The sequence below is a fragment of the Thamnophis elegans genome, chromosome 10, assembly GCF_009769535.1.
Source record: "Thamnophis elegans isolate rThaEle1 chromosome 10, rThaEle1.pri, whole genome shotgun sequence".
NCBI classification, from domain to species: domain Eukaryota; kingdom Metazoa; phylum Chordata; class Lepidosauria; order Squamata; family Colubridae; genus Thamnophis; species Thamnophis elegans.
This window is the reverse complement of record NC_045550.1, coordinates 15135685-15160746: the sequence shown is the minus strand read 5'-3', so window position 1 is coordinate 15160746 and position 25062 is coordinate 15135685. Positions and strand designations below refer to the sequence as shown.

The 25062-nt window shown below is 38.6% G+C and overlaps 1 protein-coding gene across 1 annotated transcript in view; it reads right to left on the bottom strand.

Moving 5' to 3' along the window:
- Window positions 1-25062, bottom strand: part of NRAP (nebulin related anchoring protein) — a 65429-nt gene that overhangs the window by 11282 nt on the left and 29085 nt on the right. Inside the window, exons 22-33 of the mRNA XM_032224813.1 lie at window positions 22431-22535; window positions 18546-18653; window positions 18006-18317; window positions 16537-16641; window positions 14847-14945; window positions 13368-13472; window positions 9061-9168; window positions 7990-8100; window positions 6379-6576; window positions 5211-5315; window positions 3615-3713; window positions 304-408 (exon numbers count right to left, since the gene is read on the bottom strand). Of these exons, the coding sequence (XP_032080704.1) occupies window positions 304-408; window positions 3615-3713; window positions 5211-5315; window positions 6379-6576; window positions 7990-8100; window positions 9061-9168; window positions 13368-13472; window positions 14847-14945; window positions 16537-16641; window positions 18006-18317; window positions 18546-18653; window positions 22431-22535 (1560 nt within the window). The remainder of the gene's footprint in view (window positions 1-303; window positions 409-3614; window positions 3714-5210; window positions 5316-6378; window positions 6577-7989; window positions 8101-9060; window positions 9169-13367; window positions 13473-14846; window positions 14946-16536; window positions 16642-18005; window positions 18318-18545; window positions 18654-22430; window positions 22536-25062) is intronic.

The window sequence follows — 25062 nt, the reverse complement described above, 5'->3', positions numbered from 1 at the left end:
GCAGCAATGCAACAAATTAAGATACTGATATAATAGATGCAAAAGGGAATTTAAAGTATCAGCTCTCAGAGCAGTCAGATTTTCCTACTAAAGAAACATCACAGCAAATATAAAATGCAACACAGAAGTTAAAATTGTAATAGATAACCACAACTACTCTGACAGAGGATCAAGGACAAAAGATAGCAATTACATTTCATGCATGGGTAAAATGGGTAAAACTCTCAACTTCTCCTGTATAGAATAAGAGCTTAAAACACTTATTAAGAGAAATATGGCCAAGACTAAAGAGCAAGCACTTACCTCACTAATGTTTGCTGCATTCAATTTTGCCCTTTCAAACTCAGGAAGTCCAAGGTTTACCCTACAGTGATGCAAAGTGTCTTCTCCTGCTGCTTTGTACAGGCGCTATGAGAATTGTTTTTAAAAGTCTAGTTAACAAAAATTCCTATTAAATGTTATTTAGTTACATTTTTGAAATGAAAGTAGTTACAGCTTGGGATTTGTTTTTAACAAATTTTAACAATATTTCTAAATACCACATGGATATTATTTTAACAGAAATAATTCATACATTCATACAAAATTATTTCCCATATTTGCCAAAATATGGAACTATCTCCAGTCCAAAACTGGGAGCTTTGATCAAGGATTTCCACAATTGAAGAGAATCAATAGCACGTAAAGAAATTGCAATCAATTTTCTCCATCTAGAAAAAGAGAGGAAAATAATGCTCCCCACTGCACTGATGCAATTGCTATGACTTGCAATCGCTATTCTCCATCTGAAGGGCAGTTTAGAAATAGGATAGATAGATAGATAGATAGATAGATAGATAGATAGATAGATAGATAGATAGATAGATAGATAGATAGATAGATAGATAGACAGACAGACAGACAGACAGACAGACAGACAATCTGTTTCTTCACAGTAGATACATCATTTCCACCCACCACATTCTTTCTTTCATGTTTATTGCATGCTCAGAATTGAAGAGGGATTTGTCAGTGTCCTACTTTCCATTTCTATTCTGTCACTATTATGTACACAGTTATAATATTATATACATGAAAGCGTTAATGCTAATGGAACAAGAGGCTATTGTGGGGCCGTCCCCACTAACAACTTTGGAAAGTTCCTATGCCTAGATCTAAGTATACTGTATAATGTAATTTGTTTCCTGTTGTTCACGTCTTGCTCTTTCTCTCTTTTTGCCTGCCTTTTATCCCATTTTTTTTGCCAGCAAATGTTTTTGATGTTTGCTGATGTTTAATAAATAAACATCAAGCTACATTTTTGTTAGCTGTACTGAATAGTATGTATACTTCTTCTGATCTAGATATCGGGAATGACTGGGGAATGTACTGGGTGCAAACTAAAAAAGAAATTGTCCACAATAATTCAAAGAGAAAGGATGAGGGCAGATGAAACAAAATGTTAGGGTGTCAATCATATCCATACTTTTCTTTTTCAATGGCACATATAGCTGAAGGAGAGACCCCTTTTGATCTAGTGGTTAAGGCACCAGGCCATAGCTATAAGTTCCAGTCCAGCCTTTAGTATGAAAGCTGACTGTGTGATTTTGTGCTAGTCACTCTTAGCCCATGATGTCAGGCTTGGATGAAAAAATGATCAGTCGATTCCAGTTCCAACCAATGGATCATCACTCAGTTGATCTGAAAAAGTGGACTCTGAAGAGAAAATGCTAGGAATAAAAAAAAATAGCTGGAAGCTTGTGGATTTTTCTTAAAACATGTGCGTTTTTCCATTATTATTTTCTTGAAATAGAAGAAAAACCAGCTGAAATTGACTCAATCCTTGGATCTCCCAAAGTGGGGAAGATTTCAATCTGGATGCTATTTTTGAACATCCCAGTATTGGAAACATTTTAGTCAGCACATCTGTGTAAAGAGGAACATTTTTTTCCTTGCATTCAGCCAACAAATACATAACTGACAAAAGTTTTTAAATGATAGAAATAAATAGAAATAAAGAAAATCATAACCCCATGCAAACAACAATCTTTACAAAAAAGAAGATGTACAATTTCTCTCATGGAAAATAAAAACATATTCTAACATTGAATCTCTTGGGGTTTTTTTTAAATGTACATTTAAAATATTTCAAAATCTTCAACCCATTAATCTGATTTATTATGTTATATGTAATAATCAGAGATGGGCTGCTCCAAGTTTGCACCGGTTCTCCCAAACCGGATGTTAATTTTCTGAGCAGTTTGGAGAACAGGTTGTTGGAAGAAATCTTTTCCCACTTTACAGGGCTAGTCCAGCAAGGGATACAGGAAGGAAACATTCTGGTATGCATGTATTTCTAGCCTAATCCTTAATTGTCCTGCTGTTTTAAGTGTTTTCAGAAACTGTCTCTGGGTTATGCTTGTTACATTGTAAGCCTTATGCCCAGATTTTCTGTCTGTAGACTGAGCTTTTCTGAAGTCCCCCCCTCCCGCCCCGCCCACCCAATGGAGTTTTTTGTAGCACTTTTATTCCTGGGGCTTGACTTTCTTAAAGATTGTTAAAGGGTTGTTTTAAGCTTTTTGAAATATTCTTCCAACGCAGCTGGAACAGCTGTTTACAGAAGGGTTGGCATACCCATAGAAGAAATGGATGAGAGGCAGGATGCAAGCTTGATTTTTTTTACTGTATTTCTGGGGGCATGTGATCTTTCCTTAAATTTGGATGATTACCTAAGGATATCTTGTGAGGTGAGTGAAATGTATGATTGTTTTTCACACTTATGACTGTTGCAGCATCCCCACAATCATTAGAGGGTGGAGAGAGGAAAAGTGCCCCTCAACGTAAGTGACATTTAGTTGGCCACGCCCACCAGCCAGTCATTAGGGCAAAGAACTGGTTGTTAAAAAATTTGCAGCCCACTACTGATAATAATATATTCTGCATTTAATGTTTTGGCCAATCAATATTTTTTAACTAATTAATCCTTTCAATTGAAAAAAATTACAATGCTAAAAAAAGTTATTGAAAAGAACAAATCTATAAACTACAGAAATACTGTAAGACATCACTAATCTATGATTTCTAAAGCCTTATTTCATGACATTTCCATAAACATTCAATGTTACTCTTGGAAAAAAAAACATAGCAAGGAAGTTTAGGGGACCAAACTGTGTCCCGATGCAGATTTTATTTTATTTTCATTTTAATGGTGAAATGAATCTGCGAGAGTCTTCTGAATAGTTTGAGAAATCAGAAGCAAAATTCTTGGCCTCTGGTGCTTTAAGTGAGTTTTTGAACACATTGATGTTGACTATCTTTGAGATTGTCCTTCCAGTATACCCCTTTTCATTATGGCTGCTTTCAAGAACAAAAGAGAAGTCATTTGCACGAATCCCTATGAAATAACTGCTGTGATTTGTTTTCTTTGTCTTTCTGATTGACAAAGAGATATTAAAAGCTTCTCTAAGAATAATAAAAATGATCTCACAATGTTAAAGAATAAATTGATGGTGCTTTCCTCTCTCCCCCCTCCTTTTTCTTAGTATATTACGCTTCTCAGAATATGCTGCCTTCCTCCCTCCCCACATATTGCATTTTAAACAGCGTATTTTCTGATCCATGTTAGCAGAACCTACCTCATTAGCAATCATATTGCTGAATTTTGCATGAAGTAGGCCAGGAGAGTCTGTCACTGATGTGTACTTGAAGGAATTTGCTTGCTGACGGTATTTACTCTGAATTCACACAGCGAGAGGCAGACAAAAGGAAAGATGCAAGATAAGGACATTATATTTTCAATGCTACAGATTTAGCTATTACTTTACACAGAATATGTTACATGCAACAATCTATTGACCTGTACAGTATATCATTTTAATCCCTTGCCTCCATAACCGGACCTGTATAGTAAAATCAAGAGACTCCCTAAAAAATAAACAAGGATTACAGTAGTTGTTGGCCTTGCTTCTTTTGAACTACAGCTTAGCATTTTGGTGGAAATGATAAACAACCAGATATTTTATACACTTCAGTATTTTTTTAACAAAATTATTACAACTTTCAGAACTAGTCTGAGAAAAGTAGAAATAATTATTCCACATTAAAAGTTATTGTGACTTTTTCTTGGTTAAGCAATCATTTTAGTGATCTTTAGACTGGAAATTATACAACCCAGTTTTTGGCTTAGTTTGTTGTGGTGCTGTAGAGCCTCAAATGTATGATTCAACTCAAAGCAGATTTGATCAGATAATCTCTTCACTTAGAGCCTTTAAACTGAATCCATTCAGATCTCTATTTTTACTACAATTCCTGATAGAAATAAAATACTTATATTAGAGCTAGAAAAAGTTAGACCTCTTTTATCAATAGCAAAGAGGTTCTACATTCACATAGGTTTAAAGAGCTTCCAAAGGATAAATAGGCTGGCTGGTTGGGTCTGTTTAGTCATATATTAGAACACATATGGAATAGGATATGTCCCAAAACAATGAGAGCCAAATACCTCACGCTCCCTACCTTTTCTGCCTTTTTAAAGGCCTTTTTAATCTAGAGAGCCTTTTTCAGATGGGACATTAAAAAGAGATTGGCACAATGAGCAAGAAGAGGGTAAGAGGGGAGAGGATTCAGTTGTCCTCACCTCTAGGATCTTTTGACAAAAAAACATTTACACCATGTTTTTACATGAAAGGAAATGACATGCACATTTTTAAAATGTGGTTTCTGCTATTATATCTATTTTGGTCTTTATTTTGCCTTATTATTGACCCATTCTTTTGCTCTGGAGAAAAAACTTAAGAGGGAGATGAGAGAGAGAGAGAGCAAGAGAGGGAGAAGGAGAGGGAGAGAGTGCATAGTAATGAGGAAGAGTAATTCTCTTTCCAGGCCACTTATATTGAGTCACTTGGGTTTTGAGAAATGTGATTCTATGTCTAATATAAAAACACAGGCTTCCTTTCATCTGGAAAGGAGCATTTCCTTCTACAAAGGATCACCCTAATGTACCAATCACTTGGGTCCTGATTACAGAACAGAAAGTTTCTGAAAGTAGTTATCAAGGTCTGGAAAACCTTGAACTCCGTTAGTTCATCCAGGATATAAATAGAATGATCAAATAAAGAGGGAGGGTGGGAATGAGAGCCCACCCTTAATCAGGAAACCTCTTTGTCAGTTTTACACAGACATCTGGCAAAACCTTGTTTGTAGTTGAAGAAATCAAAAACATCTTTTGTTACCTCACTGATGAGTTCAGAAGCTTTCTTCTTTGCTTCAATCTCCAAGGCCCCAGGTATGATACAGCCAACTCCTCTCATAAAGTTCAAGTCAGATCGGTATAAATTCTATGAGAAACCAATCAAAACTAATTGATAGCACAGAACTAAGAAGTGGTTATTCAAATGCTTTCATTATAAATAACTTCTGCTGCATGAAACATATATAACCTTCAACCATAGTGGAATTGACTTTCCTTATTTCATGATCAGAATAAGAGAATAACAAAGTTGGAAGGGACATTGTACGTTTTCTAGTCCAATTCCCCGTTCAGGCTGGAAAATAATAGAATAGGAATAGGAATAGGAATAAGAATAGAAATAGAAATAGAAATAGAAATAGAAATAGGAACAGGAACAGGAACAGGAACAGGAATAGGAATAGGAATAGGAATAGGAATAGAATAGAATTCTTTTATTGACCAAGTGTGAGTGGACACACAAGGAATTTGTCTTTGGTGCATATGCTCTCGGATTCTATTCTATTCTATTCACAGAAAACAATATCTAATTCTGAAATCAATTATGTGTAAAGTTGTAAATTATTTTTGATATTTCCTCTAAAAATCATTCATATCAATTAAAAATCCTACACTGATTATATGATCATGTTTATACTCACCCCATACTCTCATTAAATGACTACTTTTTTAACGTCACGGTTTTAACAGTGGGTATTATGTAGTATGTACATGTGTGTGAACACGCACATAGTTTACACATTTTTAATTGTTAAAATGTGCATTTGCACTGCTCACCCAAATGAAGAGCATATGCACACACTCGCCCGCTGTTAATGCAAGTGGGGATGCACGTGCACTTGGCCACTGTTTCTGTGGTCCAATGGTAAATAGTTCATGCCTAGTGATCCACGGCCCAGAGTTTGGGGACCCCTGATTTATACTGATTAAGGAAGGAAAATAAATGATTATAAAACTATCATTTATTATTATAAAACTATACTTTAAATGCCTCAGTCTATTTTGGGCATAGCCCCACTTTTATTTGAATCTGACCTTGCCCAATTTTCAAATGTGATTTTTTTCTACTTCTTCAAAGATGGATCTGGCTCTTTGTCTAACAGAAACTGTTCAACCCTCATTTAAACAAGCTATGCAGAATCATCATTTACCTCACTCTGTAGTTTGTAAGCTTTTTTAGCACACTGCAGCCTCATATCTTCCGACAGCGATGTGTAATCATGAAGCAGATGTCTATATTCCTGATCACTGATCAAAGACTGGGCTTTTCTGGCATGTACTAAATTCAACATGTCTAATGGTAGGTAGAACTTATTCTTCTGATTATCAAAATCTTTCCTGTAATTTATCTAAGAATGAAGTAAAAACAAATGCTATTTATCAGTCATGACTTAAAAGACATTAATAGAAAATCATTTTACAAATTCTTTTAAAACTATTCACTTTACAATTATTATTGTTGTTGTTGTTGTTGTTTGGTTAACCTTTGGTGAGATTCACAGACTTTGGGGCTGGTTGGTAGCTCAACAGCTTGAGTCCTAACCAAGGACCTAGGAACTGTTAAGGTAACGTCGAAGTATTTTATTATTATTATTATTATTATTATTATTATTATTATTATTATTAACTAGGAAACAGGCATAAAATTATAATATAATCATAGGAAAGAACTGGTCACTAGAATGCATTGTTATTATTTGCTCCTCAAGAAGCTTGGCATGCATTATGTGCACATTACTGAATCCTGTTCCTAAGCATATGAGTGTTACTTTAGAAGTCTTTCTAATAATTTCAAAACTGTTTTTCAATGAAAAATGTCTGTATTATATTTGTGAGCAAAACCAACACTAGCCAGAGCATAAAACAACTGAAAGAAGCAGTACAAAATCAGAAAATATGGAGAGAACTGATCTATAGAATCACCAAAAATATGACATGATTGAATGAATATCATCATCATCATCATCATCATCATCATCTTGCTAGAAAATTAGAAGCACTACTATCCTTTGTCCTCTTTACTTTTCTCCTTACGTCTTCTTTTTACATTGTTCCTGATTGTATCCATTCCCAATATTGGTGCAGTAGTAAGGTAAGCATTTTTATTTTTTGCTCATTTTGTTGGACCTGTGTATCCTCACAGAAAAAAGATCTTATGATGCACAGCCTTCAACCTTTTGGGCACCAGGAACCAGTTCTGTGGAGAGAATTTTTTCCGTGGACCAAAGGGGATGTGGTTTCATGTTCTGCCTGCATCCCACGAATGAGTCTTAGCTTGTTTGCATGGCCGAATTCTGGCATGCTGCAGACCAGTGCTAGTCCACGGACCAGGGTTTGAGGAGCCTGTTATAATGCACAATGACTCATATAGCTTAAGAACCTATTTAGGGAAGACAAGGCTATCTTGTCTTAAATAATGGCTTAAATAATGCTGGCTACATGGATATTCTGGAGGCATCTTGGCCGTGACTCCAGTTACTGAAGAAAGAAAGCAAAAGGAGTTATGGTATTGATGTCTTCTCCATGCATTCTGTTTTTCTTTTGTTTTGATAGGCATCTGCTTGGTTGATGCTGGATTAAATAGATAATTAGATTATACTAGACTAGACTAGATTAGATAATTCTGCCAAGAGTATTATATTCTTATGCCAATAGAGATGAAAGTCTAATCCACATATTGTTTTGAATGTGCTGCTCTTAACCAATTAAATGTTTGCTTATTAAAAATATGGTGATACAAGTTTATTTAGTGTACCACTTACATCACTTTGTAGCAAAGCTGCATGCATCAAGTGAGAAATGTTTATATCTTCCAAGCCATGGGAACCAATCAACTGCCCCCTCATTTTCTCAAACGCCTCCTTATACTTAAACTGAGGAAGAAAAATAAAACATTAACATAGCAAAAACATGAACAGTGAAATAAAAACATCTATTATTCCATTGCTTTTTGTTGTCTTCTCGGCTAGTGAAGACTTTACGTAAAGCCATATGTATCAAATGACCATATCCAGGCGAAAGCAAATCTGGTTTACAAGAAAGGGGATGTGAGTTTAGAAATTCAATTTATTAACATGAACTTTATTTAAACAACAGCTGGCTTCTAATTGTTATGGGAGAAGTGGTACTAAAAACACAGCGTTCTATTTGTTCACATAATCCTTGAAAATATAGATACATGTTATCTCATTGCTATAGATCACTACACCTGCTCATTTGTTTTATTTGTTGAAGTCCATATAATGGCCTAATCTGAGTTGCAAAATTACTGAGGATGAGCTTAACATCTCTGAATTAAACTCTTGATATACTTGGAGAAAAGATAGAATTATTCTAAATAATAATAAACCAATAAACCAGTTTTAAGCAATAAGACGAACAATAGATGAATACTTTAACCCAAAAATCATACTAGAATATATTCTGTCTGTTATCCGAATTTCCTAGTTCTAAAATAAAAGGCTTTATAATAATAATGTAACGGCTATTGTACTTTTGGAGACTGCAACTGAAAGTTTAATAGGTAAGTATACTTCTAGATGACAAATTCAAGGTCCTATTTTAATTAATTGGGGATATCTTTGTTTCTGAGCCATTTCTACTGAATTAAATTCCATAAATAAATAAATAAAATACAGAAAAGACATAATGTTTCAGTATCAATTTCAAGTCTACTTAGCAGAGCAATATTTAATTTGCACATAAAATTTGTGGAAATAATTTGAAATTCTTTATACTCCAAAGGTTTTTGCTTTCTTCCATTGTCCTTTTCCAATGTCTAAACAAAATGCCCTTACAATTATTTCTTTGCCATTGTTACTAAATCAACTTACATCACTTATAATTTGATTAGAAGCCTTTGCTGTTTGGAAAGGAATGGCATCCAGTTTTAATTTATAACCACCATGTTGCATTTTATTCCAGGATTCTTTGTAGTGGGTCTGTTTGGAAATAAAAAGTAAGACCAACATCCATTTAGTGACACTCAAAGTATATTCTTCCCTACAAAGAACAAGCACCTATACCTAGAATGTGTAGTTCAATATAAATTAACTTGTTTCTAATGAAATAGGTGTCTCTACTAAGTCAGTATTGTACGTTGTTAGTTCAAATGTGATGCTGTGTTGACTTCCAACAGAATCTTGAAATCTGCTTCAGTTGGAGTAATGGATGTCAGAATGACCTTGGGAAACAGGAGGAGGAAGAGGACAAAAGCCTAGACAACAGTCAAAGAAGAGCTTTCTCAGCCAAAAAGAAATGAGGGTGGAGCAAATATTTCAGAAGGGACACTCATAGTTCTCTGGAAAGTAAAGGCAATTGAAGGGAGAACGGAGATTCTGTTACTGTAATCTGTTACTGATAAAGGTAATATTAGCATTCAGTTTTGATTTTTTTGCCTGGGCAATAGAATAGCAATAGCATTTAGATGTATATATAGCTTCATAATGCTTTACAGCCCTCTCTGAGCAGTTTACAGAGTCAACATATTGCCACCAACAATCTGGATCCTCATTTTATCGACCTCAGGAGGATGAAAGGCTGAATCAACCTTGAGCCCTATCAAGATCGAACTCCTGGCAGTAGCCAGAGTTAGCCTGCAGTACTAACCACTGCGCCACCATGGCTCTTCTTGAATAGCTGTCAGTTGGACCCACTGTTTCAAATTAGAACTATGATTAATTTGAAAAAGATTAATCTAGATTTAGTCCAATGTGTCTGAAGTGTTCCTTCTCTAGGGAAAGCAAAACTATTTTGCCTAGCTCAACTAATTTTTATTTTAGTATTGGCAATAGAAATAGCACTTAGACTTACTGTATTTTCCATAGTATAAGACGCACAATTTTTTGCCTCCCACCCCCCCCCCCTCATGTGTTGTGTTTTTGTCCTCCCTGGTCCCCAGGAGCACTTTGCAGGCCTCCCAAACTCTCTGCATGCCCCCGTTTTTACAGAGGATTTGGGAGCCCTGCAGAGTCTTCCTGGGGGAAGGGGAGGGCAAAAACTTTTTTTTTTAATTTACCTCTTCAAAATTGTGATGCATCTTATACTCTGGTGTGTCTTATAGTCCAAAAAACATGGTATATACTGTTTCACAGTGCTTTCCAACCCTTTCTAAGCAGTTTACAGTAGCTTCTCTTTTATCTGCAGGTATCATAAAAGGTGTCCATGATAATAGCACTAACAAGAAGAAATCAAATCAATTAAAATGCCCCAGATGTAGCAAATTCTATTGTGGAGAATAAATGGCATCCAAGCGTTATAGAAAATTACATTGGGGCCATTTTTGTTGCAAAGCAAACTGCATCTGAGGCATTTTGAACAAAAGCAATGGTGGCTACCCTCAAGATGATAGGATAAATGTGCTGAACCTATAAAAGTAACTACAATTGAATGATTCCTTGCTACTACATAATGCTACTACCCCACAAATAACTTGGTTGCAAATTTTATAACTTCTACCCTTTGATTTAAGGTAGGGTGACCAGACGTCCCGCATCTGGCGGGATAGGCACACCTTTTCATAATTTTTCCCGTGTCCCGGGCCGTTCTCAAAAAAACCCGCTTTATTTTGGCGCTCACAACTTGCTCGCTCCCCCGCCCATCCGCTGCCGCTCGCATGGGCTGGGTACTGTAGCGTGTGAGCGGGCGGATGAGCGGGGAACGAGTGAGTCGCTCATTCATTCCCCCGCCCATCCGCTGCCGCTCACATGGGCTGGGTACTGTAGCGTGTGAGCAGGCGGATGGGCAGGGAATGAGTGAGCCGCTCAGTCGTTCCCCCGCCCATCCGCTGCCGCTCGCATGGGCTGGGTACTGTAGCGTGTGAGCGGGCGGATGGGCGGGGAGCGAGTGAGCCGCTCATTCATTCCCCCGCCCATCCGCTGCCACTCGCATGGGCTGGGTAACCTAGTTAGAACTTATTTGGAGTCATACAGCACGTGGCTGTATCGTCAGAATGGCGCAAGGACAGGTTGGTTTTTGCTCTTTCTACTTCACACATTTGCCTGCATTCTCCTTCTTTCTTTGCAGGCATTCCAGTCATGCGTGGCAGTAAATTTAGCTTTTTAATCTTTCGCGTGCGTAAAAGGTCTGAGGGAGAGCTCATTGTCCGCGGGAAAAACTTCGGGGCAAATTCTGTTTACGCGGTGGTCTCGAGATGTGCAGAAGTAGGGAAGGGAGGGAGGGCAGCGCTAATGGATGCTCTTTCTCCATCGCAATCTCCTCTTTTGATCTGTGACCACGAGCCGTTCCTATTGGCCGTTTCCCTTGTGACGTCTGTATCAGGCGCCGGGCTTAGTTTCCATATCTTAAGAGAGACCGGAGATCGTGGGGTTTCTTGTATGCTGCAAGGAGAGGCAGAAGCCAAGAAGAGCCGGGCCTGCCTTCTCGCTACCCCCACTCCGCCCAGTCACCGGGGATGGGGACAGTTCTCCGCTAGACTAGACTCGCTGCCAAACTGGACGGGGAAAGGGAAAAGCTGTTCCCACCAGCCGAGGTCAGAACCATGCTGTGACCAAAGTTTGGAGAAAAATGGTTTTGTGTGTGTGTGTGTGTCTTTGTGTGTTTGATTGAGCGAGGGATCCGGTAAGGGAACTGCGCCTATTTAGAAAAGGTAAATTATTGCAAACATGGTCAGTCGAAGATAAGTATGGGGACAGGTTGGGTGGTAGAGAGAAAGTGATAAAAGAGTGGGAGAGAGGAAGGAAAAAGAGGGGAGAGAGGCAGAAAGAGACAGAGAAGGAGAGAGAAAGTGATAGAAGAGTGGGAAAGAAGGAGAGAGAAAGAAAGAAAAAGAGAAAGAGGGTAAGAGAGAGAGAGAAAGAGACAAAGAGGAGAGAGAAGGGAGAAGGAGAGAGAAAGTGAGAGAAGAATGGAAAAGGAGGAGAAAGAGAAGAGAGACAAAGAGAAAGAAGGTGAGAGAAAGAGACAAAGAGGAGGGAGAAGGGAGAAGGAGAGAGAAAGTGACAGAAGAATGGAAAAGAAGGAGAGAGAAAGAGAAGAGAGACAAAGAAAAAGAGGATGAGAGACAAAGAGACAAAGAGGAGAGAGAAGGGAGAAAGAAAGAATAAGTGAAGGAAGAATGGAAAAGAAGGAGAAAGAGAAGAGAGACAAAGAGAAAGAGGATGAGAGAGACAGAGAGAGAAGACAGGAAGAGGAAAGAGTAAGAGAGAACATTTCATTTCAACCCTGAGGTGCAAATATTCTCTTTGATTGGTAATTTTATTTGTCCATTTACTATCCAATACTCTCATTTCTCCTTAAGTTTATCAAGAATTCCCTTCTTTTTATTGAATTTATCACAATACCTTGAAAACAACTTTTTCAGCATAGCTTTACAGCTATTTAAAATATATAGTAATTTAGGTCAGGTTTTCAGAACATTAGTCTATTTATAAGTCAATGGTTGCAACCATTTTTCACACTTAGCGACCGTTGCAGCATCCTCATGGTCACGTGATCAAAATTTTGTTTGGCAACAGATTAGTATTTATGCTGGTTTCAGTGTCCTGGGGTGACCTTTTGACAAAATATAAATTTTTTAATATATAGCAATAGCAATAGCAGTAGACTTATATACCGCTTCATAGGCCTTTCAGGCCTCTCTAAGCGGTTTACAGAGAGTCAGCATATTGCCCCCAACAATCTGGGTCCTCATTTTACCCACCTCGGAAGGATGGAAGGCTGAGTCAACCCTGAGCCGGTGAGATTTGAACCGCTGACCTGCTGATCTAGCAGTAGCCTGCAGTGCTGCATTTAACCACTGCGCCACCTTGGCCCCCCCCCCCCCCGGTCAATGGTGTCCCTCTTTACCAATCTGAAAATCTGGTCACCTTAATTTAAGGAGATTGTGGAATATTAATTGCCACAATTGAGTACTAATCACAAGAACTCCAAACTTCATTTCAGTTCAGTCTTGGCTCTTCCAAGAAGATTCTTGGAATCTTCTTTTCAGAAAGCCAAACAGACCAACAATGTGGCAATGTTGCCATTATTAAAAATGAGAAGAACAGCAAAAATGCAAATACATAAGACTAATCTTGTATCCTTACTTACTGTCTATCCTCAAGAACGAAAGTGAGAAAAATACATTTTACAAAGCTATAGTTAATCTATAGAAGGTCAAGATATATCCTAAAAATCTTACCTCACTGATATTCAAAGCATTTTGTTTAGCTTGAGAGATCTCAGGAAGTTCTGCTATTTGGGTATAATTATGTTTGACATTCTCTCCATGTTCTTTATAAAGCCTCTGCAAAATTCAGAAAATACTTTGTAGGGCACCATTACATGTTTTTGTACATAGTAAAACCAACCACCCTCCCCCAAATCAATCCTTATCAAATTAATTCAAGAACCAAGAGCCAATATAAGAATTCATTAAGTTAAGATTTTCTTGTGACTGTCTTTATTAACTGGAGATTTAAAAATCTCAGTTTTGGTTGTGGCATTTAGAGTCTGGAGCAGCCTTCTTCTCAGCTACTGTATTTCTAGTTGTGTCACTAAAACCTTTTTGACAAATTGTGAATTCCTTCCTCGGTATACAGCCAGACTACTTTTTACTTATCATATAGTAAAGTTTATAAAGTGATGATTCACAACAGCAGCAATTTTTTTTTATTTAAATATGACCATATTAATTAGCTTCTGTCAAGACCAGCACCCCATTATCTCAATTCAGTGTGAAAGGGGAGTATCGATATGCTGCTGTCTCATGCTAGAAATTTTTTTCTAAAACACAGCACTTCCAGGACAGCGTGCTCTGGAAGACGGAATTATCTCCTGCTGTTTTCTGAGTTTTGAAATCCTTGATGGCAGATTTATTCATTTATAAGCCCTGAGTAAGATAATTATTTTAACTCTTGAATATGAATATGGAATGCTTCCCAGGCTTATTTATTTATCAGCATACCATACATGTTATCCTGAGCCAGTGGTGATAACTTAGGAGAATGCCTCTTCCCAATAATGCTAAACTGGTACCTACTGTATTATTTTTTCACTGTGAGGTAATAATTATTTTCCCACGTTTTAGATCTCACTGTGCACCTATGATTTAATTTGATTATTGTTTTTTTTTACATTATATTGGGATTATTTCTAAATGGATAGCTGTATTTAAATTTGAAATACAACAACCTAAATAATTTTTCATCTCATGTAATTGTGTATCCATCAAAGAATTACCTAATACTTTAGAAAGGATCTGCTGTAGATGATGTATATGGCTATATTAGATTAAAATGATTTGTATTACTAATTTATTGTAAAAAGAGAGAGAGAATTGCTAATAGTTGTTTCAGTGAGAGTGAGAGAAAGAGAAATTCATATTTAAAATGTTCCCTGAGGAGAAAAAAATAAATTTTACAAATATGATGCTGATATGGTTGTAAATTGTAAACATATGTTTAATGTACCGAAGTGTATGACTCAGGACAGGGTTACAAATTTATCTGCCTATATATAAGTGTTCTGCTAGGCCTTTTAGAAGAATGGTAGGTTTCCATTAACACAAGTTTCTCAGTTCCTGAAAATGAGGTCAATGACAGAGAAAACTAGTGCTTCAATCAGATCATTCAAAGAGCTACCACTTTTATAATCATAATGTATATACATTACAACTTACATCCACAGCCTGGTTATAACTAATTCTAGCCTGGATCATCTCAGGAGTGTCTTTAATACTGGTAAACTTCAAAGCACATGGGTGCTGACGGTATTTCTTCTGTTGAGCAAAAAAAAAAAAAAAAAAAAAGATAAAAGCAGTGAATTTTGTGCTGCTCTTTCATGCTATTTGAAATAAAAAAAATCATAGGTTGCTTGAGATTAGAGTGAATGTGTAAACATAATTATTATTCCTATTTCTTCATGCTTATCAACTAAAAACTTTCAGATTAAAATTAGTTTCCATTTAAAACTAATTTTTACTAGTGTGATCATACAACATTTCCACTTAAAATTTAAGGAAAACATTTCAAGAGGATTATATGTAATAAAATGCCCCGAATCCCATGAAAAAAACCTTCAAGCATTCCCCTGAAGTCTGAAATACAAACTAGCATTCTATATTGGTAAGCCCTTAAAGTAAAACAGCTATTTGAATATAATGCTACAATAGTATTTTGTGCATTATTTGAAATCTGATGATTTGAGTCATGAACACAAATAATAAAAATTGAAGCCAAGTCAAAGAGGCATTTTTGAAACTTATCTTATTGCTTATGTTACAAAAAAATATATGCTATTTGATCATATATTTTTCCTTTATTTGTATACAGATCTTTCATTTCAAGGACACTGGATTGTGACATTTACATTAACATCACTTACAGTGCATCTTTATTGTGCTATTCCCACAAGTGAAAATAATTGGATCACCAATTTAACTGTTATAAAAATATATTTTTTTTAAAAAAAAGGTAGACACTTGCTTCAAAAACTAAAAATATCCTCGTACATATAAAAATAGAGTTCATAACAATTACGTAAAATACTCTTATGTTTCCTAGGGGGAAAAAACAAAGACATTCCTTCAAATTATAATTACAAGCAAAAGTGAAACATAGTTGGTAAAAATCACAGCTTCCAAAGCACTGCAATTTCAATGGTGAAAATATTAAGGCTGCAAAATAATTATACCAAGTGCCTGAATATTGCTTGCTTAAAACAATATTGTAAAAGCATAAATATTTTGTTTTGTTTTGTACTCTCTGGTCGAACAGTTTTAGCAACATTAAAACTCTACTAGAAAATCTGTGACTAAATGTACTTCTGCTATAAATGTGACCATGCCTGTAATCATACCATCTTTAGTGTGACTGCACAAAAGTACTTATGAATCCTTAAATCCTTTTAACATACTTGCTAAGAATGCATATTCAAGAATTCAGAATATTTTGTTTGTGGATGGTCTTCAGAAGCATTTATAATCTATATTTTGTTTTTGGTTTTTGTACTGAAAAAGTATGTGAGTGGGAGAGCTTGAGCATTAGACATATTAGTCATATTAGAGTCATAAATATACATGTTAAGCCTTGATGCACTTCATTAATAAAATGCAAGGTGGTGGGATAGCAATTGTTTGATTGCCATTATTATTCATGATATCACTTGAAACCTCCTTTGCTTTTTGAAAGACTATATGGACTCCCACTGTTTTCTGTTTGGTATCTGGCTTCCTTCTAATTATGACTACAATGCCTGGTTTTGAGAGCCTTTTTCTTTTCTCCCCCTTTCAATGGAATTATTTTAATTTTATACTGACATTTTACATGCATTATGGGGCAGGTATTGCTACGGCTGTCATGAAATCTCACCTCGCTAATGAGTTCTCCTGCCTTCTGAGCCTGCTTCACATTTAATGACCCAGTGGCGATCCATCCGGCTCCTTTCATCCAGTTCAGATCTGCTCTGTATCGGTTCTGACAAAAGGAAATGAAAATGCTCCATTGTGGCTGCTCACACATTAAAAATGCCACCTAAAGAACTCACACATCAGAACACCAACTGAGCCAAATTAGAGCCTGCTTTTGTTTTATCCACTTCTTTGCAACTCTGGGTAGAGATGTGAAAAGGAGGGGGGTGATTTAGAAAAGAGACCGTGAATGTGCTGACAGTGAACCTTTTTGCTATAAGGTTTAAAAGAAAATGCGTCAAGGAGGCACTTATTTATTTACTTCCTTTTACTGATGACTAAATGGTTTCTGACAACATTCTCGAAGTATCAGTCATGAAAATCAGGGCTGGTTCAAAAGATTTCCCCATAGAAACCTTTTGTCCTTTTCTTGAAATAAGACAAATGAGTATGATAAGCCTTGCTCCAAGGTAAGTGTGAATTGAGTTACAGCCATAGGAAAGATTTGGGGCAGTTAGTGAAGGTGTATACAGGAATGACTTATTTTAATCCCTTTTTTGTATAGCTGGCAAAGGCCAGTGCAAATAACCCATTTAATAACCCATGTTAATTCTACCCTGTTATGTGAAAGAGAGATATGTGAACTCTTCATCATCAGGCAAACACATGTGCCTCTATTACAGAGGCCCATCCTCTGGTATGTTTGATGAAATAGGTGGCATAATTTCTTACCATTCCAAGATGGAAAGAGTAAAAAATTGTAGTATAAACTTTAAATTCAAATTAGCCCCATTAAAAAAAAATGCTTGTGTACACACTCCCCCTCAACCCTTGGAAAAAAATAACATATCCCATCCCCTTTGCATTATTGATCTGTTCATAATGCTGACCAATACTCATCCAAAAATATTACATATACTTTCCAATCACATAGAGGTGGATGAGAAGCATATTATTGGTTTGAAAACATTATATTACTATGAAAAATCACTCACTCTGAATAGTTTGCAATACTATCTTCATTTCCAGATCCAGTTTGCAATACTATCCTCATTTCCAGAGATTTATACAAAGTTATATTTTAAAAAACCTACAGGGTTCCATACATGAAGTTGTTTTTCATCCAGGATAAACAATGTACATTTGTTCTAACTGAGGAATTGTGCCACACCAAATTGCACTATAACTTCTACCATATTGGCATCACATATTGTATTAAGTTATAATTTAGCAAGCTCCTGACCCTTTGATAGAGCCATCCTTTGATAGAGTCTGATTATACTAAGTCAGTGAACTTAGTATAATCAGACTGTGATAGTTGTTATCAGTAAATCTACCAAAGAGTAACAATCCAAAGTTATTCTTTATGATTAGCCCCAAATGGCTAAAAGAGTGTAAGGTTGTATAAAAATAATGAACTTCAGGACTTACATCACTCTGCAAGCCATAAGCCTGCTTGGCCCATTCGACCTTCATATCTGTGGGCAAGGCTGTATAGCGGTGCATGATTGTCTTATATCCTCTATCAGTGGCCAAATCCTGAGCTTTCTTGGCATGGACAAGATTTACCATATCCATGGACACATGGTATTGATTCTTTACATTTTCAAATGCCTTTTTGTATTCCATGTCACTCTGCAACTTGGATACATGAAGCAAGTGAGCCATTTGTGAGTCTTGGCTCACATCTTGCACTCCAATCAACTTTCCTCTAGTCTTCTCATAATTCTCCTTGTATTTTATCTGTTGAGAAAAATAATAGATTATGGCAGCAAAGATAACAAAATAGTCTACTCATTATTAACTGTGAGATCAAATCCAGGTAACCCTTCTTATAAAGGCATGTCCTGCATTCTGATTCTTGTTTATCAGATATAATTTATTGATTGACAAAATGCTTAAACAAAGATGCAGGCATTTATTCTAGTTTTAATAATTCCTAAGGGAGAGTATTTTTAAATCAATACTCACATCACTTGCTAGGTCTCTCTTTGCCTTGGCTGTCAGGAATGGTATAGCATCAAGATGAAGTTCAAATCCTTTCTCTTTCTGCCTCTCCCAGCTACTCTTGTAGATTTTCTAAAAATATGTTAATACCACAATTATTTTGCTTGCTGTCATGAGCCACAGGCATCATAATAGCACCCAATACCTCCAAAAGGAGTCAAGATTTGTATTGTTTTACTAGTTATTTAAATGCATTTCAAGTTCCTATTGTTAATCCAGCTTGTTTGTTTCTCTATTGGTAAAATTAAGAATATCCTTATGAAAGGTGTCAATATTAGCAACATAGGTGTTCAACTTCAAAAGCTCTATAGTGGCTTTTCCCAAATGGGATAATCTAAATGCTTTAAATCTCAGCTTCCATTATTCCTGACATTGGTGATGCTGAATGGGGCAATTGGGAATTGGAACCCAAAACAGTAAAGAGACTTTGTCACTCTTAATGAATACTAGACAGTAGTTGTCTGACGGGAACTAGATAATATTGTCTAACAGAGACTCAGAATCCATACTAAATTATAATTCACGAAGTTGATTGATTGATTGATTGATTGATTACATTTATATGCCGCCCTTTTCCCCGAAGGGGACTCAGGGCGGCTCACAATTCAAAACAGGGAAGGGGGTACAGAGGGAATAAAAAAGATGAACATAACAATACATAATTTAAAAGCACACAACAGTCATACCATTCGAGGAGGGGGACAACAGTTCTTTAGCCCCAGGCCTGTCGGAAGAGCCAGGTTTTAAGGGCTTTGCGGAAGCCTGGAGGGTGGTGAGGGTTCGAATCTCCACAGGGAGCTCGTTCCAGAGGGTCGGAGCAGCCACAGAGAAGGCTCTCCTCTGGGTAGTCACCAGTCGGCATTGGCCGGCGGATGGAATTCGGAGGAGGCCTAATCTGTGTGATCTAATCGGTCTATTGGCAATTGGCAGCAGGCAGTCTCTCACGTACCCAGGTCCAATACCATGAAGGGCTTTATAAGTGACGACTAGCGCCTTGAAGCGTATCCGAAGACCAATAGGCAGCCAGTGCAGCTCGCGGAGGATAGGTGTTACGTGGATGAACCGAGGTGCACCCACGATCGCTCGCGCGGCTGCATTCTGGACAAGCTGAAGTCTCCGAATGCTCTTCAAGGGCTGCCCCATGTAGAGCACGTTGCAGTAGTCCAGTCTAGAGGTCACAAGGGCACGAGTGACTGTTGTGAGGGCCTCCCGGTTCAGGTAGGGATGCAACTGGTGCACCAGGCGAACCTGGGCAAATGCCCCCCTGGTCACAGCCGACAAGTGGTGTTCAAAAGTCAGCTGTGGATCCAGGAGGACTCTCAAATTGCGAACCCTGTCTGAGGGGCATACTGTTTGACCCCCCAGCCTGAGAGATGGAAAACTTGGCCAATTAGTAGGAGGGAAACACACCAGCCACTCGGTCTTATCCGGATTGAGTACAAGCTTGTTAACCCCCATCCAGACCCTAACAGCCTCTAGGCACTGGCACATCATGTCAACCGCTTCACTAAGTTGGCACGGGGTGGACAGATACAACTGTGTGTCGTCCGCGTACTGATGGTATTTTATCCCGTGCCGTCGAATGATCTCACCCAGCGGCTTCATGTAGATATTAAACAGGAGGGGGGACAGGACCGAACCCTGCAGCACCCCATAATTCAGGGGCCTAGGGGTCGATCTCTGCCCTCCGACCAACATCGACTGCGACCTGTCCGAGAGGTAAGAGGAGAACCACCGTAGAACAGTGCCTCCCACCCCCACCTCCCGCAGTCGTCGCAGAAGGATACCATGGTCGATGGTATCGAAGGCAGCTGAGAGGTCAAGGAGCGCTAGGACGGAGGCATAACCTCCATCCCTGGCTCTCCAGAGATCATCGGTCAGTGCAACCAAAGCGGTTTCCATGCTGTAGCCAGGCCTAAATCCCGACTGGAAGGGATCTAGATAATCGGTTTCCTCCAAGGACCGCCGGAGCTGAAAGGCCACCACTTTCTCAACAACCTTCCCCACAAAGGGGAGGTTGGAGACTGGACGATAGTTGTTTAAAATGGCTGGATCCAAAGATGGCTTCTTCAGAAGGGGTCTCACCACCGCTGCCTTTAAAGCGGGGGGAAAGAACCCCTCCCGAAGGGAGGCGGTAACAACCGCCTGGATCCAGCCCCGTGTCACCTCCCTGCTGTTAGCAACCAGCCAGGAGGGGCACGGGTCCAGCACACATGTGGAGGCACTTGCAGCTCCCATGGCCTTGTCCACGTCCTCAGGGGTAACAGCTTGAAAATCAATCCAGTGATGTCCATCCAGATTCTCCCCTGGTGCCTCAGCTGGCCCTGTGCAATTGGAGTCCAGGTCCGTCCGAAGCCGAGCAACTTTATCCGTGAGGAATTGGACGTAGTCCTCTGCTCTGCCTTGCAAAGGATCGCTCGTATCCCTCCTGTTTAGGAGGGAACGGGTTATCCTGAACAAGGCGGCTGGGCACGACTCAGCGGAAGCAATCAGAGAGGCAATGTGTGTTCTTTTTGTCGTCCTGATTGCCCGAAGGTAAACTCTGATGCTGGATGTTAAAAGCGCTCGGTCTGACTCAGACTTACTGGATCTCCATCGTTGCTCTAGGCGTCTCTTTCGGCGCTTCATCTCCCGGAGTTCCTCAGTAAACCAAGGAGCCCTCCTGGATCCACTGCCTCGGATCGGCCATAAAGGCGCAATCCGGTTAAGAGCCTCTGCCGCTGCTGAATTCCAAGCAGCAACCAGAGTCTACACCGGACTGCGGGCGAGGGTATCAGGAACAACACCAAGCTCCGTCTGAAAGCCCAAAGGGTCCATAAGGCGCCTGGGGTGGAACCACCTAATCGGTTCCTCCTCCCTACAGTGGGGTTTGGTCTCCGAAAGTCAAGCCTCAGTAGGTAGTGGTCCGACCATGACAGGGGTAAGATCTCGCTACCCCTCAAACCAAGATCACAACTCCACAGCTCCGAGAGGAATACGAGGTTGAGCATGTGACCCACGAGTGAGTCGGGTCCCGAATTACTTGGGTCAAGCCCATGGCTGTCATGGAAGCCATGAACTCCTGCGCTCCATCAGAGTGTTCACCAAGCAAAGGCAAATTGAAATCCCCCAGAACCATAAGCCTGGGGAACTCAATTGCCAGCTCAGCTACTGACTCGAGGAGTGAGGGGAGGAATGCTGCAACGCTGTTGGGAGGCAGGTACGTTAACAGCAAGCCCACTTGACCCTTGAGGTCCAACTTCACCAGCAAGGACTCACACCCGACAAGCTCCAGAGCAGGGATCCTACGAGGTACTAGAGACTCTCGGATAACAATAGCCACACCCCCACCCCTTCTCTGGAGTCGTGGCTGATGAAGCACCTGAAAACCCTCTGGGCACATCTCTATGAGGGGGACTCCTCCCTCCGGGCCCAGCCAGGTTTCAGTAATACATGCCAGGTCTGCCCTCTTGTCTAAAATTAGGTCCCGGATGAGGGGAGCCTTGTGAACTACAGACCTGGCCTTTAGCGACAGCAGCCTGAGACCAGGGTCCTGATTACTCGCGCCATCTGGCCTTGGAGTGGGACTCATAGGGCCAGAAGGAGGGATCTCTGTAACGTAGCTTGGGAGATATTGTTGGGAGATAAAGTTCTTGGGAGATATTGTTGAACTCTTATTTTATATAAATGTATATTATATAGAAATGTATAATTGTCTACATGGCTTGTGCACCTTTCTAAAGTATTTTGGTAGAAATGTTTCAGAACTTGCACAAGCATAGCAACTCTCTACTATTATGTAAAACATAAGCTATTTTTCAGGCTTTTCCCACATACTCCACCCAAAATGGCATTCAAATCTCAACATACCTCACTAATATTTGCGGCATTTATTCTAGCCTGTATGAATAGAGGCTCATCTTTGCTGATGGTGTAGTTGTGAAGAAAATCTTCTTTTGCTGACTTGTATGCAATCTGTTCATAAAAGCAGACCAAATCATTACATCTAGAGGCATAAAGCACAACAAGAAATATCTAAGGTGTTACAAATATATCAACATGCCTTCTGCTAGGTCCAACCTTTAGCCCAGTAGCGTTGACATTAGCTGAAAGGCTACAGGGGTTCAGGTAGACAGAACAGACTTTTTCATACCCTAGCATGAAATGTTGGATAATGAATAGGAGATTTTCCATACATTTTTCTATACATTTATATACCAATTCCCTATAGAGTAGGAAAGGAAGAAGGGGAGAGGGGAGGGGAGGAGAGGAGAGGAAAGGAAAGGAAAGTTCAGATTGCAATCCTCTTAAAAAGCCAATGATGTAACTGTTGACTAGCATTTATAAAGAAGTCATAAATTCATGGACAAGTCATAATGATTCATGAATATGCTTTGTTTCTCCAAATTCTAGTTTGTAAAGCATTGGATTTGTCAATAATATCATTATGATAACAATTTGTGTAAGCAGTAGAAGCATTACAATAAGAGAATGAAACAATTTCTTATTCACAGTGTAAAAAATTGGTTTGCAGCTGATGCATATTATATTGCAACAGAATGGGCTGCTTTCCCCTAATATGCTAATGCAAAGTAGTATGATATCTATTTTCCAAATAATGGAAAGATTTCAGAATAATAAAAATAGTATCCCAGAGCACTTCAGTTTCTTCATTTTCCATTACTTCGCCTCTTTTGCCTGCAAGCAAGAACTGGTAAGACTACAAAATAGACGAAGTAATAGAAAATGAAGAAACTAAGTCTTTGGCACTTTAGAATTCAACAGACAAGCACCTGCCATCACTGATTTAACAATTGTTCTTAAGAAAAAGAAAATAAGCCTAGATAGTGGACACTGCAGTCCCTGGAGACAGCAGAATAAAAGAAAAAAAACTGGGGGGAAATCATGAAATACAAAGACCTATAAATAGAAGTATAATGGTAAATAAAACAAAGATAGCAGCAAAAATATTACCAATAATAACAAATGCCTTGGGTGCACCTAGAGCACCACTTGAACACTATCAGCATTGACAAAATCAACATTAGTCAATTGCAGAAGGCAACTTTACTTCGAACAGATTACATCTTGTGATGATACCGTTAACTCCATTAAACACCATCTGCCGTCCCAGGAGCTGGGGAAGGTCTCAGTAGGCGGATAAAAATGCCAAATCCAGTCTAAACCTCTTGCTAACTATGCAATCAATGATAGCTTATGAAACTTGCAGTCTAACTCTCAACAATTCTGTCTAGCAATTGTGGATGGCAGACACATAACCTTAGCAACAAACAGTAGAGTCTTGCTGAGGAAAGATATGCAGAAGTTGTTTTTCCTCAGTAGTTTATCACACGGCCTTAATCACCACAATATCCAAAACAATGGTAAACCAGCACCTTGCCACTTTATTTATTTATTTATTTATTTATTTATTTATTTATTTATAAAATTTATCAACTACCCATCTTACTGCAGGGTAACTCTGGTCAGTTTACAATCATAAAAGATAAATATACATATACTAAAAACATCAATCTTAAAACAAGCTAAACATTAATTAGTAGCAATTGTCAGGTTCCAAGTAATGTACCCATCACAAATCGAACTCCGAGGCATTGCATTTCCTCAAAGAATAAATTTATTTAGATACATCATCTTGGCACCACTGGTGGAAAGCCAGTACTGAAAGTTTCTGCACTTTCCACCCCAATATAAGTAATAGTTTTTCATTGTTCCAAAACAAATTGTCACATTGGCCAAACAAGATAAGAGCTGGTTGCCTGGAGAATTCTCTCCTCCTTCTCCAATAAGCCAGCCAGTAGAATGCACTTGACTCATTGACTAGCTATATTGTTTTGTCTGAAGGCTTCCTCGGACCTCCCCCCTTCAATTCAAACTGTGTAAAAGTTAATTCATTTAAGAATCCCCAAAGATACAAACAATCCCATACCTCAATCAAATTCAGGCTTGACAGCAATAGCACTTAGACTTATATACTGCTTCACAGTGCTTTACAGCCCTCTTTAAGAGGTTTACAGAGTCAGCATGTTGCCCCCAACAATCTGGGTCCTCATTTTACCGACCTTGAAAGGATGGAAGGTTGAGTCAACCTTGAGCCTGGTGACATTTGAACTGCCAAATTGCAGGCAGGCGGCAATTAGTAGAAGTAGCCTGCAGTACTGCATTCCAACCACTGCGCTATTGCGGCTCTTATAGTAGTATAGATGAACTACATATGAACCAATGTAAGAAATAAAAAATGTTCAGTGCTGAATCTTCCTATCTTTCAGTGCTGGTATTTCTAAATACTTAGCTTTCTGGGAAAGTTCTTCTGTTCGGAAAGATAAAAGAAAGAAAAGAGGAGCAGCAGGAGCAAGGTGGAATGGACTCAGTTTACAATGGCAATGTCAGAGAACCAGAAGGATCAGGTTAGAGAATAGAGAAAAACTATTGATGTCAATAAGAGTTAATACTGCCTTGGTGACACAATAAATCAACCAAT